At 43.2% G+C, this 19,009-nt stretch overlaps 1 protein-coding gene across 2 annotated transcripts in view; it reads right to left on the reverse strand.

Moving 5' to 3' along the window:
* disc1 (DISC1 scaffold protein) overlaps nucleotides 1–19,009 on the reverse strand; it is a 168,269-nt gene that overhangs the window by 56,992 nt on the left and 92,268 nt on the right. For both annotated transcript variants that reach the window (XR_011340101.1, XM_069885052.1), the window contains exon 9: nucleotides 11,582–11,770. Coding sequence is in view for 1 of the 2 variants with exons in the window: in XM_069885052.1 (XP_069741153.1) it covers nucleotides 11,582–11,770 (189 nt within the window). In the remaining variant the exon portion in view is untranslated. The remainder of the gene's footprint in view (nucleotides 1–11,581; nucleotides 11,771–19,009) is intronic.

The following is a 19,009-nucleotide window of genomic DNA, read 5'->3' on the forward strand; positions in this document are numbered from 1 at the left end:
AGACCATGGACAAACGTCAGCAAGGGAATGGGGCAGGGAATTGAAATGGTGGCCTTTGGGAGGTCCATGCTATAGCTAATTGGAGACAAAGTTCAGTAGTTTTAAATTCCTTGCACAACTTCCATGGGCAGTACACCATTCTAAGCAGAAAATCTTTAGGGTGGAATCACTGACCGGATATTAGAACACAATTCCTTAAAGGTCACAATATTGACAAAATTTCAAACCTCATAAATGATTGTAGAACATTGGCACTATGGAGACAGTTATCAAATTGTTACAAAACATTCCACTACTGACCAATCTGGAATCCATTTTATATCTTTCTATCTATGACACTCCAAAATTAAGATAGAGTTATCATAAGCAACTATAAGGGATAAAATTCAATGAAAATATTGAACCACAGATCAATATATTATTGATAGTATCTATTGTTTCCAAAGAAACACAGCTGGACATATTAGGGAGATGAATCCTGGGCATTCATGCAAAATCTCATTTATGAAACAACGTCTCTTGTAACCTGATCTTTTAGATACTGCTGCTGGTGGGATAGGAATGAGGGGGGGGGGGGGGGGGTGCATGGGGATAACAAATCTGGGCCAGGCAGCCTCAGAAGGGTGAAGTCAGGTAGAGCAATAGTCATGGGGTCTTGATAGTCAGGGGATCAGGTCGGAGATTCTGCATTGAAAGTGAAGAAACAGAGGAAGAGGTGGTTGGTGTACAAGTAGGGACAGCTGGTAGGGAGTTTGTGTGAAAGGACAGGCAGATGGGGCAAAATTGCAGCTATGAGAATAAGATACAACAGGGACACAGAGTCAAATGTACTAAATGTTGGAAGGAACATTAAATCATTAGAAAGAAGTGACATTATATGAGAAGATTTTTTTTAATTGTAAATTTTTAAAAATTTGGACATATAGCACTGTAATAGGCCATTTCGGACCGTCTGTGCCACTCAATTTACACCCCACTAACCTACACTCCAGTACAGTTCGAACAGTGGAAGGAAACCAGAGCCACCAGGGAAAACCCACACAGACACAGGGAGAACAGACAAAATCCTTACAGACAGCACAGGATTTGAACCCCGGTCCTGTCCCAATTGCTAGCGTTGTAAAGGCATTGTGCTAACCACTACGCCAACCATACTGCCCAATATAGAATCATTGTGGGTTAAGAAATGGCAAGGATAAAAAGGCACGGTTGCCTGTTATATATAGACCTCCAAACAGTAGTCAGGATGTGAACAACAAATTTGCAACAGATGATGGAAAAGGAGTATCAGAAGGGCAATGTTATGATAGTCATGGGGAGTTTAACATGCAAGTAGATTGGAAAAACTAGATTGGGACTGGGTCTCAAGAGAGAGAATTTGTAGAAAGCCTATGAGATGGCTTTTTAGAGCAACTTGTTGATGAGCCCATGATGAGATTGGGTGATTGGACAGCTTAGAGTAAAGGAACTATTAGGGAGGGGCAGTGATCACAAATGATGGAGTTCAATTTGAGAAACTAAATTCTAATGTGTCGATATTTCAGTGAAATTAAGGGAATTACAGTGGCATGAGGAACTGACCACAGTAGATTGGAAGGGGGCACTAGTAGGAAAGATGGCAGACAGGATTGGATGGAGTTTCTGCAAGAAATGGGGAAAGTACAAGATAAATACATATCAAATAAAAGAAGAAACATTCAACTGGGAAAATGTCATAACTTTGGCTAAGGAAATCAAAGCTAACGTGGAAGCACAAGGAAGAAAAATATTAGTGGGAAGACAGAAGATTGGAAAGTTTCAAAAAACTTCAAAAAGGTAACTAAAAAACATAAGCAGGGAAAAGTTGAAGTATGAAAGTAAGGTAACAAATGCCATCAAAGAGGATACAAAAAGCCTCTTCTAGTATATCTAATACATGTCTGTGCATGTAGGTCTGTTTGTCTGTCTGTTCTCCATGCAAATCAATATGGAGCACTCTAGAAATGTCCACGGAGGTTCAGTAGGGTAATATTATATGCTGAATGGCATGACCACATTTGAATTTAACCTTTATGGTCATATGAAATTCAAAAGTTCAAAAAGAAATTGAATTTGCACCAGGGACCCCTCTATTAATTAGTGATGTGCATCAATGTACATTCAAAAACCAAACCCAATTCAGTATGGACCCAAAAAAGTGATGCAACATTGGCAGAAGCTCTTCACAATCCCAGAGAGTTAGACAAAGGAGAAAGCAAGAGACAGCAGAGGAACATCAGTCTCGCCTCACTGTTGATCCTTTCAGACTTGCAAGGAGCAGGCATCAGGAAACAGAACAGCAACAATACTCCCGTCTCAGTGCTCAGGCCTCCAGACAAGCAAGGAGCAGGTAGCAGGAAACAGAACAGCAAAACCAGGCCTGCCTTAGTGCTCAGGCCTCCAGACATACATAAATATATATGTTAGACTACCATGAAGTTTTTTTGGGTATTTTGTTTCAACCATGTAGTCAACAACTGAGAGTTTTATTTCCCAGGCAACACCAGGTATCCTGCTAGTAAAGAATATAAAAGAGGTGAGAGTAGATCTAGGACCACAAGAAAATGACACTGGAGAAATAGTAACAGGAGATGGCAGAGGAACAAAATGAGTATTTTGCATTAGTCTTCACTGTGGAAGGCACAAGCAATGTATAAGATATCGAAGGGTATCAGGGAAGGGAAGTGAGTGCAGTTACTATTTCAAGGGAGAAGATGCTTAGAAAGCTGAATGATCTAAGGATGATGTCTCCCAGACCAGATGGTTAAACTTTAAGTCCTGAAAGAAGTAGCAGTAGAAATTGTGAAGCATTGGAACTGATCTTGCAGGTATCAAAAGATCCTGGCATGGTCCTGGAGGACTGGAAAATCGCAAATGTCACTCTACTATTGAATAAGAGAGTGAGGCCGCAGAATTATAGGCCTGACATCAGAAGTTGGGAAGAAGTTGAAGTTGATTATAAAGGTTGAGGTTACTGAATACTTTGATAGGCAAAAATCAGCATGGTTTCCTTTAAGAGAAAATCATGCTTGACGAACCTACTGGAATTGTTTGAGAAGTGATAAAGGAGATGCAGTGGATGTTGTGTATTCGGATTTTCAAAAGGCATTTTGACAAGGTGCCACACATGAGGCTACTTAACAAGATAAAAGCCCATGGTATAACAGGAAACATACTAGCATGGATAAAGCATTGGCTGATTGGCAGGAAGCAAAGAGTTGAAATACAAGGATCATATTCTGATTAAGTGCCAGTTGTTAGTGGTATTCCACAGGGGTTGGTGTTGGAAGACTTTTTATGTTGTATACTGAGGATTTGGATTATGAAATGAATGGCTTTATGGGCAAGTTTGCAGATGATACAAAGATAGGTGGAGGAGCAGATAGTGTAGAGGAAACATGGAGGCTCCAGAAGGACTCAGATTAAGAGAACTGTCTGAGAAGTAGCAAATGAAATTATAATGATGTAGAGTGTACTGTTATTTACTTGGGTAGAAACAAAATAGCAGACTATCATTTTTTTTTAAATGGGGAGAAAATTGAAAACACCCAGATGCAAAGGGACTTGGGAATCTTCATGCAAGATAGCCTGAAGGAAAACTTTGATGTTGAGATGGTTGTGAAGAAGGCAAATGCAAAGCTGGCATTCATTTCAAGGAGAATAGAATAAAAGGGAAGGAATGTGATATTGAGGCTTTACAGACACTGGTGAGTATTGTGATCAGTTTTGGGCACTTCATTTAAGATAAGATGACAGATGTTGAGAGAAATGCACTGGGATGATTCTAGGAATGAAAGGGTTATCATATGAGGAGCGTTTGACAGCTTTTGGCCTGTATCATTGGAATTTAGGAGAAAAAATTTCAGATTTATTCTCAGAGTACTACACATCGTCACATCACATAGAATTTCTCTCAAGTGCTGGTGGGAAAGAAAATAGGAATACAGTACATATGGGCTGTGGTTGTCAATGATTTGAACTGAACTGGAGATTTGTGCAGCTGCAGAGGTTGCAGGAGCTCTGGCAGTGAATCCACAGGCACTCAATGACTCTGGGGGAACTCTTTTGCTTCACTTTCTCTGACTATAAGAGGCACTGGTCAATGCTAATGCCAAATCTTTCCCTTACGGCAGACTAAAGGCAATTTTTTGTGTAATATTACATTTATTTTATTACATGACAATAAATAGTATCTGATCTAAGTAAGAACTTTAAGTACATAGTTCATTAGTTTCTCTTCCTGGGTACGTGATCCTGCACAAGAGGGACAAGCTATATTTGAACTGGAAGAGCACCAATATCCTGACAGAAAAATATGCTTCTGCTACTCTGGAGGATTCAAATTCATTTTGAGGTAGCATGGTACTGAGAAACTTGAGGCAAATACAGATCAAGAGGGCATAAGCAAAGAATGGAGCAGAAAGCTTAAAATATTCTGCTTTTATTTTAATGCAAGAAACCTGACAGGTAAGGCTCAAAATTTCAGGACATGGTTAGATACATTTAATTGGTATATGATAGCTATCACAGAAATTTGGCTGAGGGAGTCAAGACTGGTAGCTCAATATTCCAGAGTACAGATGCCACAGGCACAATAGATGCCTGTGGAAAGGAAAGGAAGGGGCACTGCATTTCTGATTGGAGAGAATATCCTGACAATACTGAGGGAGGATAGTCAGGGGTTGGGGGTGGGGGGGGGGATGGATGGAGGGGGATGGTGGGACGGAGTTGCCCAGTGAAGCTAAATGGGTGGAACTTAGAAATAAGGGGATGATCACATTGATGGAATTATATGGTAGGACCCACGCCCCCTCCCCCAGTAATGTACAGGAATTAGAGAAGCAAATAAATAGGGAGATCGCAGAAAGTTACAAGAATAATAGGGTTGTAACAATAGTAGTTGATTTCCTCATATTGATAGGGCCTTGCAAATAGCTTGGATGTTAAGTCTGTCCAGGAAAGTCTCCTTAGGCAATATGTATTTTTATAGGGTCCAACATTGGACCTCCAATTGGGAAAGTCAGGGAAAGTGATGGAGGCATTAGTAGGGGAGCACACTGGGACAAATCATCAAAATTCTATTAGTTTTAAAATAGTTATGAAAATAGTAAAAGATAAGACTGGACCACAAGTCCGAAATTGGGGCAGGGCAATTTTTGAAAGCATCAGACAGAAATTTGCAGTGTTAAACAAGTCTGCAGATGCTGGGTTTATGTGCAATGCAAAACTATGTTAGAGATCATCAGGTCACACAGCATTCATAGGAAGTAAAGGGTAACCAACATTTCAGGCCTGAGCCATACCTGACAAAGAGCTCAGGCCCAAAACATTGGTTAGAAATTTGCTGAGGTTTATTTTAAAAGTTAAGGGATTGGAAAGCTTTTAAAAATGAAATGGGGATGTTTGCGTGATGGGCATTTTGGGTTGGATTAAGGAACACTGGTTGATTAGGGATATTAAGGCCCTTGCCAGGGATATGGGTCAAACTCGGTTAAGTGGGACTAGCTCAGTGGTCAACTTGGCCAGTGTGGATGAATTGGGCAAAATCCATGTTGTATGGCTCTCTGTCTCAATTATTTTTTAAAATTACATTTGAAATCGAACTTTAGCTATAGTTAATGGTCTCAGAATTATTTTATGGCATATAAAAGCAACAGAAGCATCTATTATTTTCCTTGCAATATGTTTTTCATTTATCCCATTTTAATCTATTCAGTTGTAATCATTACTAAAACTGAAACAGAAACCTGAAGGTTGGAATCTGAGTCAGAGAAACGGACAAGCAGGCCTCATCAAGAGTGAAGGCTAGCAAAACTGAAAGCTGGCAGAAGTGCTGATGGAGCCACAGATCAAAAAGCACATTTTTGAGGAGCAAACACATAATATCTACAGTAACTAGCAGGAAATAATATCACCATACAATATCACTACTGATAATCCAAGGTAAATTAATTCAAGATACTGTGGCAGTGTGAGCAGTGGAGGAAACACAGCCACCATATTGAGGGTCATTAACGACTGTTTTTATTCAAATTCAGCATGTCCCTATAAGGGCAGCAGGAGCTCAGTCACCTGGTACATTGTGACATCATAACCACTGCCCAGGGTGTGTGCTGGAAGGGATGCTGGAGTCAGAGAGAAACCTCTGACGACGCCATTTCCCCATGGCTGCCCCACCATGCGGCGATACAAACGGGGCCGGTTCACCATGAGGATGTGCACCACCACACAACACCCCCACCCCAGAACCGGCTACGCATCCTGTCGCTTTGGTGGCCGGCCCAGGCGCTTGGGTGCAGCCGTCTGCACCGGCTGTGATGTCCAGATGGGCTGCCTTCAGGTGGTCCACCTAACAAGTTCCTCTCTCAACCCAATGTCCAGGGTGAAGGTTCCACTGGACTGGTGCAAGACTTTGTAGCTGTAGCGGTGCACCTTGTGGTCCCCTCCGCACAAAAACGAATTGGGCCGAGTCGAGCTCTTTGGGGAGATGAAACGGCCGGGTGCCGTGGCGTGCCGGGGGTGGGGGAGCTTGGGAGGCCAGTCGCCTGCGTAGGTCCGTGAGCAGGTTTTTGTTGGTGGCCCGGCAGGGAAAGACCATCTCCGCTGCTGAAGCCTGCAGGTCCTCCTTGGGTGCCGTCCTAATCCTGAGGAGGACCCAGGGTAGTTCGTCTGCCCAGTCTGGTCCAGAGAGCCTGGCCATAAGCGATGCCTTCAGGTGCCTGTGGAACCTCTCCACCAACCCATTAGAATGCTGTGGTGTTGTGGAGCTTGACCCCCCCCAGGAGGTTCGCCATCTGAATCCACAGGGCAGACGTGAATTGTGCCCCTGTCACTAGTGATGTGCGCCGGGACTCCAAAACGGGTGACTGACCAGAGTTCTGGCGCACATCTCTGCGGAGGCCTCCTTAATCGGGACAGCCTCTGGCCACCTCGTGGCCTGATCCACCATCATGAGGAGGTAATGAGCCTCCTTGGACATCGGCAGGGGCCCGATGACATCAAAGTGGATGTGTTGGAATCTGTGAACCACCGGGTCGAAGTTCTAGATGGGGGCTCGCATGTGTCGCTGGACCTTGGAGGTCTAGCACCTGGTACAGTTCCTGGCCAGCCCGTGCCTTCTACAGCCCATGCCACACAAACCACTCCACGACTATCCACACGGTTGTCTTTACTGCTGGGTGAATGAGGTTGTGAATCAGACTGAAGACCTTCGCCCTCCAGTGTGGCAGGACCACCATTTGCGGCGTGCCTGTTGAGACGTTGTAGAGCAATGTGTCCAGGCTCATGGGCACCCAGACATCATTGAGTTTGAGGCCTGAGATGGCGGTCCGCAAGGCCTGCATCTCGCATCATTCCTCTGTGCCTGAGCCAGGTGCTCATAATCCAGGCTGGGGGGCGAGAGTGTTGATGGCTGGACGGGAGAGTGCAATCGCCACTACATTGATCTTGCTGGCCCTGTGTCGGATGTCGGTTGTGAAGAAAGCATGTCAGTGCCTCTACTTCCTCAGGAATTTGTGGAGGTTCGATAATTACCAGAAACCTTGGCAAATTACTACAGATGTGAGGTGAAAAGTGTGCTGACTGGTATGGAGACACAAACAGCTCTGAGCACAAATCCTGCAAAAGGTAATGGACACAGCCCAAGACATCACAGGCAAAACCCTCACACTTTTCTGGGTTAAACTCTATTTGCTACTTCTCAGCCCAGCCCATAATCCTAAAAATGCCCCTCTGTAACCTCTGGCAAACATCCAGACTATCCACAACACTATCAAGCTTCATGTCATCTGCAAACTTACTCAACCACCTTTTCATTTCCTCATCCAGGTCATTCATTTTTTTTAAAATCACAAAAAAGAGGGGCCTCCGAACATATCCCTGTGAAACACTGCTAGTTATCAACCTTCATGCAGAATACATACCATCTACAACCATTCTCTGGGCAAGCCAATTCTGTATCTACAAAGCATGGTCTCCTTGGATTTCATGTTTCCTTACTTTCTGAATGAGCCTTGCATAGGGAGCCTTGTAGAGTGCTTACTGAAATCCAGATACACTACATCCACCTTCATCAATATAGTCTTTTGTTACATCCCCAAAGGATTCAATTAGGCTTGTGAGGCACAACTTTCCCTTGATGAAGCCATGATGACTATCCCTATCAGATTATACCTCCCTAAATACTTGTAAATCCTGTCTCTCAGAATCTTCTCCAAAAGATTGCCCACCACTGAAGAAAGACACACTGGTCTATATTTTTATGAGTCATCTCTCCTCCCTTTCTTGAACAGGGGAACAACATTTGCAACCCTCCAATCCTCCGGCACTTCTCCTATCCCTCGAGATGACACAAAGATCATCGCCAGTGGCTCAGCAATCTCCTCTCCCGTTCCAACACTAACCTTAGGTAAATCTCATCTGGTCCAGGCAACTTGTATCACTTCAAGCTTTTCAAAAGCTCCAACATATCCTCTTTCTTAATGTCAATATGCTTAAGCATTTCAGTCTGATTTAAATCATCTTCACAATTGCCATCAATGTCCTTTTCGCTGGTGAATATTGAAGCAGTATTCATTAAGGACTCCCACTATCTCCTCTGAATGCATGCACATGCTTCCATTATCATCCTGATGGGTGCTATCCTCACACAACTTATCCTTCTGCTCTTCACAGCCTTGGAGAATGGTTTGGGGCTTTCCTTAATCCAAGGTCTTCTCATGCCCCCTCGCGCCCTCCCAAGCCCTTTCTTAAGCACTTTCCTGGCATTCATGTAATGCTCAATCAGTTCCTCTCTTCTGAAACATCTTGTAAGATTTTCTTTTATTTTTCAAGATTCCTTTATTATCATGTAGCAAAACAAAAATGTAATATTACTCAAAATTTCTTTAAGTCTGTCATAAGGCCTAGTGTCCTTTACAGTGAGAAAGAGAAACGAAAGAGAGTCCCTTCAGTTACTGAATGTCTGTGGATTTGCCACCTGCAGTCACAAAGAGCCTTGTTATATTAATTGGCAACACCATTTGAACATGTTTTTTTTCATCTTATCCTTTTTCTGCCTCAATATTTGTTCAGAGCCTCATGCAAATGTTTTCTGAACATATGCCACATTTCTGCTATATATTTCCCCTGAGTATATCTGTTCCCAAGCTCCAGTCTTATATCATATTTTCCCCTACCCTAATTAAATATTTTCCCAAATTGTCTATTCCTGTCCTTCTCCAGTGCTATGGTAGAGAGTTGTAATCACTTTCTTGGAAATATTCACTTGCATAAATCTCACACGACCTGGCTCCTTTCCCAATACCAGGTCAAGTATAACCTATCCTCTAGTTGATCTGTCTACATATTATGTCAGGAAATTTTTCTGAACACACCCATCAAATTTCATTCCATCAAAACCATTCAGTCCAAGATGGTGCCAATCGTTATTAGGAAAATTAAAATCGCCAAGACTACCTCCTCATTATTTTTGTACCTTTCTAGAATATGTCTCCCTATCTGCTCCTCAATGTCTCTGTTACTACTGAGGTGTATACAATATACACCCAGTAGAGTTATTGCATCTTTCCTGTTCCTGACTTCCATCTGCACCAGCATTTCTCAACCTTTTTACCCTTGTGGAACCCTTGAAGTAGTTTTCATGTCTCAGGGAACCCCTGCATAAAAATTATTATATACCATTATTAATATCTATCTCTTTTATATTTTTATCGTAGTTCACGTGGTAAACGTTATATTTTTTTTCGGATAACTTGTTTAAGGAAAAAAATTACCCCCTTTTTTTGTCAAATTTATTGGCAATGGAAAAATCATACTGCTCGTTTATGAGACCTCACATCAAGGTTTTCATTTTAAAAAAATAAGAGGTTGAAGCCTTTATTATAATAACCAAGGATTTTCCAACAATATGCCATCCATGTATAGTAAAATTACAAATATAAAATTAAACAAAAATTATTCAAAAATGCATTAGCCTATTTATCACCATTTCTTGTGAAACCTTGGTTGAGAAACACTGATCTACACTGACTCAGTAGCCAGTCCACTACTTCCCCTTCCCTAATCAATGCTATTCCCCCACCTCTTTTACCTCCCCCCCCCTGTCCTTTTAGAATCATCTCAAGCCCAGCACATTCAGCAATCATTCCTGCTCTATTGTAAATAGTTCTTGAATTACAGTACACACATTTCAACCCATCCAACTGACTGCATTTATGACCCATCCACTGCAAATCCTTCCTCATATTCTCACTAAACATAGCATATACTATTTCACCAACTGTTCTATCATCTGATCTAATCCTCCATCCCCTAATGCTGTCAACCTACTGGTGAGGAAATTAAGGATCCATTGCAAAGAGAGAAACAGGATCCCAGATCCCCAAGTTTGATCATAGTTTTTAAGTGATATTAAATGCAGAGTTCTAGTCATTGAACAACAGTCTAACCCAAGTTGAAACTCTCCTTAAAGTTCACCAATTTCAACAATATCTTCTACTCTAAACAATGTTACCCATTAGCTGGTCACCACTAATTTTCTTTGGTTAAAAGTATTACAAAAGTTACCGAGGGATTTGGGCTGCTTAGAAAAGTGGGCTGAAAAATGGCAGATGGAATTTAATGCTGATAAGTGTGAGGTGCTTCATTTTGGTAAGAAGAATCAGAATAGGACATACGTGGTAAATAGGAGAGCATTGATGAATACAGAAGAGCAGAAAGATTTAGGAGTAACGGTACATCGTTCCCTGAAGGTAGAAACTCACGTGAATAGGGTGGTGAAGAAGGCTTTTAGTATGCTGGCCTTTATCAATCATTGCATGGAATATAGGAGTTGGGAGGTGATGTTGAGACTGTATAAGACGTTGGTGCGCCTAATTTGGAGTTCTGTGTGCAGTTCTGGTCGCCTAATTATAGGAAGGATATAAACAGAGTGGAGAGAGTGCAGAGAAGGTTTACCAGAATGTTACCTGGGTTTAAGCATCTAGAGTATAGGGAGAGATTAGGTCTTTATTCTTTGGAGCGTAGAAGGTTGAGAGGGGATTTGATAGAAGTATTTAAGATTATGAAAGGTATAGACAGAGTGGATGTGGATAGACTATTTCCGTTAAGAGGAGGAAAGATTAAAACAAGAGGACATGAGTTAAGAATTAAGGGGCAGAGGTTTAGAGGTAACATGAGGGGGAACTTCTTTACTCAGAAAGTGGTAGACGTGTGGAATGAGCTTCCGGGAGAAATAGTGGCGGCGGAGTCAATTGTATTATTTAAGAAAAGGTTGGACAGATATATGGATGAGAAGAAGATGCAGGGTTATGGGCATTGTGCAGGGAGGTGGGACTAGAGAGGGGTGTTTGGTTCGGTGCGGACTAGAAGGGCCTAATGGCCTGTTTCCGTGCTGTAAATTGTTTTGTTATGTATGTAAAATAAAATCAGTTGCGTAAATTTTAAAAGCTTCATTTCTAGAAATGAATAACAAAATTTTATATCACTTGTCTAGATGTTACAACTACCAAAGTTTGAAAATAAGCAAAAGGAAAATTGCTGTGGAAAATTAATTAGAACTTACCAAAGAGCCTTTCTTCTTGCTCCAGTTCAGTTTTCAATCTGCAGTAATCTTCCTTGATTGCCTCAAGCTGTTGACCATTACTAATGATTAAGCTCTGCAAGTCATTAATAATTTCTTCAAGTTTTGTTTTATCAGAAGTTAAAGATTTTATCTCCTCAGCACAAACTTTTGCAGTTGAGTATTCACAACCTACAGAAACAAAAACTTTTCAAATGTAAATTATTAAACTCAAAAGCAAAAATGCAGAACGCTCCACTGCATGAGATGCCACCTTTTAGATATAGTAGGTTCATTTAATCTCACAAGTGGATGTAAAAGATTCAATAACAAAATTGTGGTTAAGAGTCAGGCTGCTGTTCCCTCAAAGTTCTGGCTTCAATTCTATATTGTGAAAAGCACTGTATAAACTGTGGAATAAGATCTGTGCAGCTGTTGTTAATATTGCTAGCACTTTAACCACATTTTTCCCAAAAGGAATAGAGGAATACTAAAATTCTGAGTGAAACACAAAAGTCTGCAGATGCAGTAATTGTAAAAAAAACGCACAAAAAGTGCTGGAGGATCTCAGCAAGTCTCACAAAATCCATAGGAGATAGATATATAACCAACAATTCGCCCTTCTTTAAGGTATAAACAAAAAGCAGACAGGTGCCTGAATAAAATATCTGGGGAAGAAAGGGCAGGGGAGGAGCACAGACCAACAGACAAAAGGTGACAAATGAACATGGTTATGCCTGGGCAGGAGATGGTGAAAGGGAAGCGGGAGTATTCATCCATAATGTTGAGGAAATATACGTTCCTGTTGGAGGAGGGGAGGGGGCCCTTGAAGTCCATTCTCAGGCGTTTGAAAGGGAGGATGGCTTTAATCAGGTGAGTTTGGTTTGGTCTGTTGAATTGGGGTTTACATTTGGCACAGACTGGAAGGTCCGGATTAGTTCCCTGATATCCTCAACTGAGTAAGGAAGGTTGTGAGCTCTAACGAAAAGGCTGTTGTGGAGGATTTGGAAACTGTCCCTCGGGGCAGGGCATTGGGAGGCTCATTGAACTTCCCAGGGCAGTACAGGATCTCGTAGTTTTATAACCATATAACAGTTTATGGCATGGCAACAGGCCATCTTGGTCCTTCAAGTCCACGCCAGTTCACTCAAACAACATTGCTAGATCCCCCCGCCTATTCTCTGCCGAAAACCCTCCAACCCCCTCTTATCCATGTATATATCCAGCCTCCTCTTAAATGAAAGAATTGACTCTGCCTCAACTATTTCCTCCGGAAGATTATTCCATTCAACCACCACTCTCTGAGTGAAGAAGCATCCTCTAACATTTCTCCTAAAATTTTGCCCCCTTACCCTCAACTTGTGTCCTCTTGTTTCAACCTCCCCTGCTCTCAGGCGGAAGAGTCTACTTGCATCTCGTCCATCTATTCCCTTCATAATTTTAAACACCTCTATCAAATCCCATCTCAACCGTCTACGTTCCAATGAATAAAGTCCTAACCTCTTCAATCTTTCTCTAGGTATTTTAAGCCAGGCAACATTCTTGTAAATCTTCTCTGCACTCTCTCCACCTTATCTATATCCTTCCTATAATTTGGAGACCAGAACTGAACACAATACTCCAAACCTGGCCTCACCAACGCCTTAAACAGTCGCAGCATCATGTTCCAGCTCCTATACTCTTATGCTATGATTTATGAAGGCTAACATACCAAATGCCTTCTTAACCACCCTGTCAACATGGAAATCCACCTTCAAGGAATGCTGCACCATAACTCCAAGATCTCTTTGTTCTTGTGCATTCCCCAATGTTCTCCCCTTTACTACATGTCCTATTTTGATTATTTTTTCCGAAATGAAGCACCTCACACTTCTCTACATTAAATTCCATCTGCCGTCTTTCAGCCCAATTTTCCAGACAAACCAAATCCCTCTGTAATCCCTGAAAACCTTCCTCGCTATCCACCACTCCCCCTATTTTTGACCCCTATTTTTGTATCATCTGCGTATTTACTTACCCAGTTAACCACCCCATCATCCAAATCATTAATATAAATTATGAACAACAGGGAACCTAGCACCGATCCTTGAGGCACACCGCTCGTCACAGGCTGTACACCATGACCTTCTGCTGTCTGTCCTCCAGCCAACTCTGAACCCATCTTACTATTTCTCTATTAATCCCCAGTGACTGAACCTTACTAACCTTATCTAAAGCTTTGCTAAAATCTAGATAGACTACATCAACTGCCCTACCTTCATCCACCTTTCTTGTCACTTCTTCAAAAACTCAAGAAGGTCCGTCAAACACGACTTCCCCTTCACAAACCCATGCTGGGCGCTCCTGATGAATCCCTGCTTATCTAGATATTCATACACACCATCTCTAAGAATACCCTCCATAACTTTCCCTACCACCGAAGTCAAGCTTACAGGCCTATAGTTACTTGGCCAACACCTAATGCCTTTTTTAAAAAATGGAACTACATTAGCAACCCTCCAATCTCACAGCACCACACCCTCCTCCAGTGATCATTGAAAAATCACTGACAGTGCCTCCGCTATTTGCTCCCTTACCTCCCTTAACATCCTGGGGAAAATCCCATCAGGACCAGGAGACTTATCCATTTTTACTGACCCTAGCAGCTCCAAAACACTCTCTTACTAATCCCTATCTTTTCCATAACTAAGCCTCACTTATCTCACATAGTCCAATGTCCTTTTCCTTCGTGAACAGAGATGAGAAAAACATTGTTTAATATCTCTCCCATCTGATACAGTTCCTCGCCCAGTTCACCGCTCTCATTTTCCAGCGGTCCTATTCTATCCTTAACCCTCCTTTTATTTTTCACATATCTGTAAAAACCCTTAGGATTCACTTATACCTTATCAGCTATTGATACCTTATGCCTTCTTTTTGCCTTTCTAATTTCCTTAAGGTTTTTTCTGCAATCTATGTAATAATCATACATCTTATCCATTTTTTGCTTCTTAAATTTAGTAAATTTTTCCAGAAAACCACGATTCCCATAAACATTTGGCCTTGCTTTTTGATCTGACTGGCACATAAAGATCCTGTACTCTCAATATCTCTTTTTCAAATACCCTCCAAATCTCCTCTACATCCTTTCCAGAAAAATAATCAGCCCATATAATTTTCTGCAAATCCCTTCTCATTTCTACAAATCTAGCCTTCCCCCACTCGAAGACTTTCAACCTCGGACCTAACCTATCCCTTTCCATATTTAAGTTGAAGCTAATAGACCCATGATCACTGGATCCAACGTTCTCACCAACGCACACTTCCGTCACCTGTCCTATTCCATTCCCTAACAATAGATCTAACACTGCCTCCCCTCTAGTAGGCACCTCAACATACTGCTGTAAAAAGCAATCCTGAACACATTGTACAAAGTCTAAGCCATCCTGCCCTCTCACTGATTGTGTTTCCCAATCAATATTAGGAAAATTGAAATCCCCAACTATCACAACCCTATTTCTACTACACATCTCAGCTATTTCTCTGCAATTTTGCTCTTCCAGTTCCCTATCCTCTTTTGGCAGCCTATAATATACCCCTATATTTGTAGCCTCACCTTTCTTATTTTTTAGTTCAAACCACAGAGTCTCCTGCGATGAGTCCTCCAGTCTATCTTGCCTCAGCACCACTGTCATATCTTCCCTGACAAGCAACGCCACACCTCCCCCTCGTATCCCACCAATTCTGTCACATCTAAAGCATCAAAATCTCAGAATATTTAGCTGCCATTCACAACCTTCCTTCAACCATGTCTCACAAATTGCTATTACATCATAACGCCATGTGTCAATCCACACCATTAGTTCATCCACCTTGTTTACCACACTCTTTGGTAAATGCATCTCAAGAGATCTTCCACATTCAACTTTCTGCCTCTCACCCTCTCTACAATTGTTACTATGGCCTCTATTTATTACCTGCTACTGTTCCACCTCCAGATTGTGTGGAAAAAGCCTTTTTCCTTTGCCTAAAGACTCGTTATCCTCCCTGACATGAACCCTTGTTCCCAGCCTTACTAGTTTAAAGCCCTAGCAAACACCCCTGGCAGGAGACTGGTACCTCTGGGATTTAGATATAACCCATCCTTACAGTATCGGTCCCATCTCCCCCAGAAACGGTCCCAGTGGTCCAACAAATTAAAACCCTGTCTTTTACTCCACCCCTTCAGCTACACATTCAATCTCCACCTGACTCTATTTTTGCCCTCACTATCGCGTGGCACAGGAAGAAATCCAGAGATTACATCCTTAGTGATCCTTCTTATGAGCTCCCTGCCTAACTCCTTACATTCATTTTGCAGGACCAATTCTTCCTTCCTACCAATGTCGTTGGTACCGATGTGAACCACGACCTCAGGCTCTTTCCCTTCCCCTTTAGGATGTTCTGGACTCGTGTAGCAACATCCCGGATCCTGGCATCAGGGAGGCAAACCACCATCCGATTTTCTTTATCTTGTCCACAAAAACCTCTGTCTGTCTGCGTCACCATCAAGTCCCCTATAACTATCACCCTATTCCTATTACTTCCTTTCTGGGCTACAGAGGCTGACCCTACACCTCTGCTTACCTTAGCCTGACTATCCCCTTCCTCAGTACTCAAGGAGGATTTCAGGCTCAGATGCTCTCTCTGGAGCACGACCTTTCTCTTTCTTCCTCCTAACAGTAACCCACTGCTCCTCAGGTGTGACCACCTGACTATAACTCCTATCTATGATGGCCTCACTCTCAAGCTCCAGCTCAAGGTCCCTGACTCAGTCCCTTAGACACTGCAGCTCAGCACACTTAGTACACACATAGACATCCGGGAGGTTAGAAGACTCCATGACTTCCCATATATGACAAAGGGAGCAGAAAACTGCCCTCACACTCATCCTTCCTCCTTCTCCTTGTACCTTACCAGAGAAAATATAAAAAGATATATATTAAACTAAATGTGACTGTCTTACCTCAATTCAGGTATGTTCATCCTCAGCCTCTCGAGCCAAGGCCTCTCAAGCCAAAGCCTCGAAGCCCCACTCCTTCAACAGACCACTCCCTGTGCCTTCCCTCTTATTTACTGGCCCACTAACCAATTGACCTATTAACCAATTAATTAAATAAACCTGGCCCAGTAAATGCCCTTAGAATAATATCTCTTACCTGCTCACCTCTCCACCTCAGGATCTTGATGTACTTAATTTTTACCCGCTGTTTGTTAGTGAACAGAAAACACATTGGTCAGTCAACAGGGTGAATGGTTTGCCAGCCAGGTAGTGCCTCCAGTGGCGCAAAGCTTTCTCTATGGCCTGGGCCTCCTTTTCGGTGGCTGAGTGCTGGAGTTCGGGGCCCTGGAGGGTTCGGGAAAAAAATGCCTGCCCGCCTGGTTGAGTGTGGCAGCCAGGGCAAAGTTGCACTCATCAATCTCCACCTGGAAAGAGATGGTTTCATCCACAGCATGTATTGCGGCCTTGGCGATATCTCCCTTGATTCGTGTGAATGCTGCTTGGGCTTCTGCCAACAGATAAAAAGTGGTTGTATTCACCAGGGGGCAAGCTTTGTCTGCATAATTAAGGATCCACTGGATGTAATAGGAAATGTACCCCAAGCACCTTTTCAGGCCTTGAGGTTATAAAGCAACAGAAGCTCCAGCAGGGGGCACATATGGTCTGGGTCAGGTCCCATGATGCCATTCTCCATCACGCAACTGAGGATGGCCAGCCGTGAAGTGCTGAACAATCACTTCTTTTGGTTGTACATGAGGTTGAGACTTTTGGCTGTCTGGAGAAATTTCTGAGAATTGGCATCATCATCTTGCTGGTCATGGCCACAGATTATTATGTTGTCCAAATTGGGAAATGTGACCTTTAGCTCGAAGTCATCCACTATCCAGTCCATCTCCCTCTGGAAGATGGAGACCCCATTAGTGACCCCGAAGGGGAACCAGAGGAAGTGGTGGAGGGGGCCATCTGCCCCAGGGCTGTATTGCCTGCTCTTGGTGGTGACAGGCTTGCAGTTGGGGGTGATGCTCTTGAACAGGGGTGGCAGCAGGTCCTGGACGGTGGACAGTTTGTGTTTGGAGGTGAGGGCAGGTGATTTAAAAATTGGTAGTTGTGGACCACGAGGGGGGTGTGCAGCCTGTCAAATTGCATTTGGATGCTTTTGAGCTGGCACTGGAAGTCCAGTCCCAGTAAGACAGGCATGCAGAGCTGTGGCATGATAAGGAGCTTAAAATTCTTGTACTCAATGCCATGCATGCTCAATGTCACGGTGCAACTGCCATGGATCTTAGCCGAGTGGGATTTGGAGGCCAGGGTGACTTTATACCTCGCCGGATTTACTACGAGGGAGTAGCACTATAATGTGCACAGGTGAATGAAGCTCTCCGTGCTCCTGGTATCAAATAGGTAGTTCGTGACACAACCGTTTACCTCAATGCCCATCATGTCCCTGGCTAATTGTCGTGGGCTGTCCTGGTCCAGGATTATCGAGGCCAATGTCTGGTCGCTGCCTGAATCACCGTTGTAGTACTGGTTCACGGGTGCCCTCACGATGGCTGCCCCCATGGCGCACATGCAGTGCAGCTCCTTGTCTTTGAAAGTGATGCTGGAAGTGGTGCGGTCCCAGTTTGCCATCCCCATGGTTCCACCAAGGCATTCCCCGCAACCAGAACTGGCACCGGAAGTGACGCGGTCCAGGATGGCGGCGGCTGCCAACTGCACGCAGTGCTGCCAGAGGAAGGTTGGCACCTACATACCTTCCCGTAGTGTCCCTTCTTCCTGCAGGTGGAACATATGGCATTTTCGGCTGGGCAAAACGAGGATGTCTTGCGTGGCTACAGAAGTAGCACTTTGAGTGCTCAATGATGGCGGCGGTGTACTGGGACCACCGCATCCCAAGAAAAAGGTTGAGAAACACTGCTCTAAGTGGACACCAGCAGAGACATCTCTCCAGCCACAAGCTTGCCCCAGCTCCCACAAGACCCACATGTATTCATCCACCTACTCACCAGGCACTTGTCCACGACTGCCTAGAAGGTACCTGGCATAGATGGCATTTGTCGAGGTCCGATACTGTCTCTGCAGGAGCTCCATTGCAGCAGAGTAAGTATTGTAGTCCCTTATCTGAAAGATGCGGTGGCCGACCTGAGCGAAGAGTAGATCTCATTTATCTTCCTCACTCTGCACATTACTGCGTCTCTTGAAAGCAATGAGGCCTCCGGATCGTTAGGGTCGACATCCAGTTTCTCCACCCATATTGCCTTGTCCATTGGCACAAAATGTATGGAGATTAAATTGTAGCACTATCGATCAACCACATTAGACTAATTAACAGGCTTTAATAACCATAAGACATCAGAACATCTCATATGTTGCTGGCCCAGGAACTGAGAAAGGAGTTTGGGCATATCAGCCTT

The sequence above is a fragment of the Narcine bancroftii genome, chromosome 6 (genome assembly GCF_036971445.1).
Source record: "Narcine bancroftii isolate sNarBan1 chromosome 6, sNarBan1.hap1, whole genome shotgun sequence".
NCBI lineage: Eukaryota > Metazoa > Chordata > Chondrichthyes > Torpediniformes > Narcinidae > Narcine > Narcine bancroftii.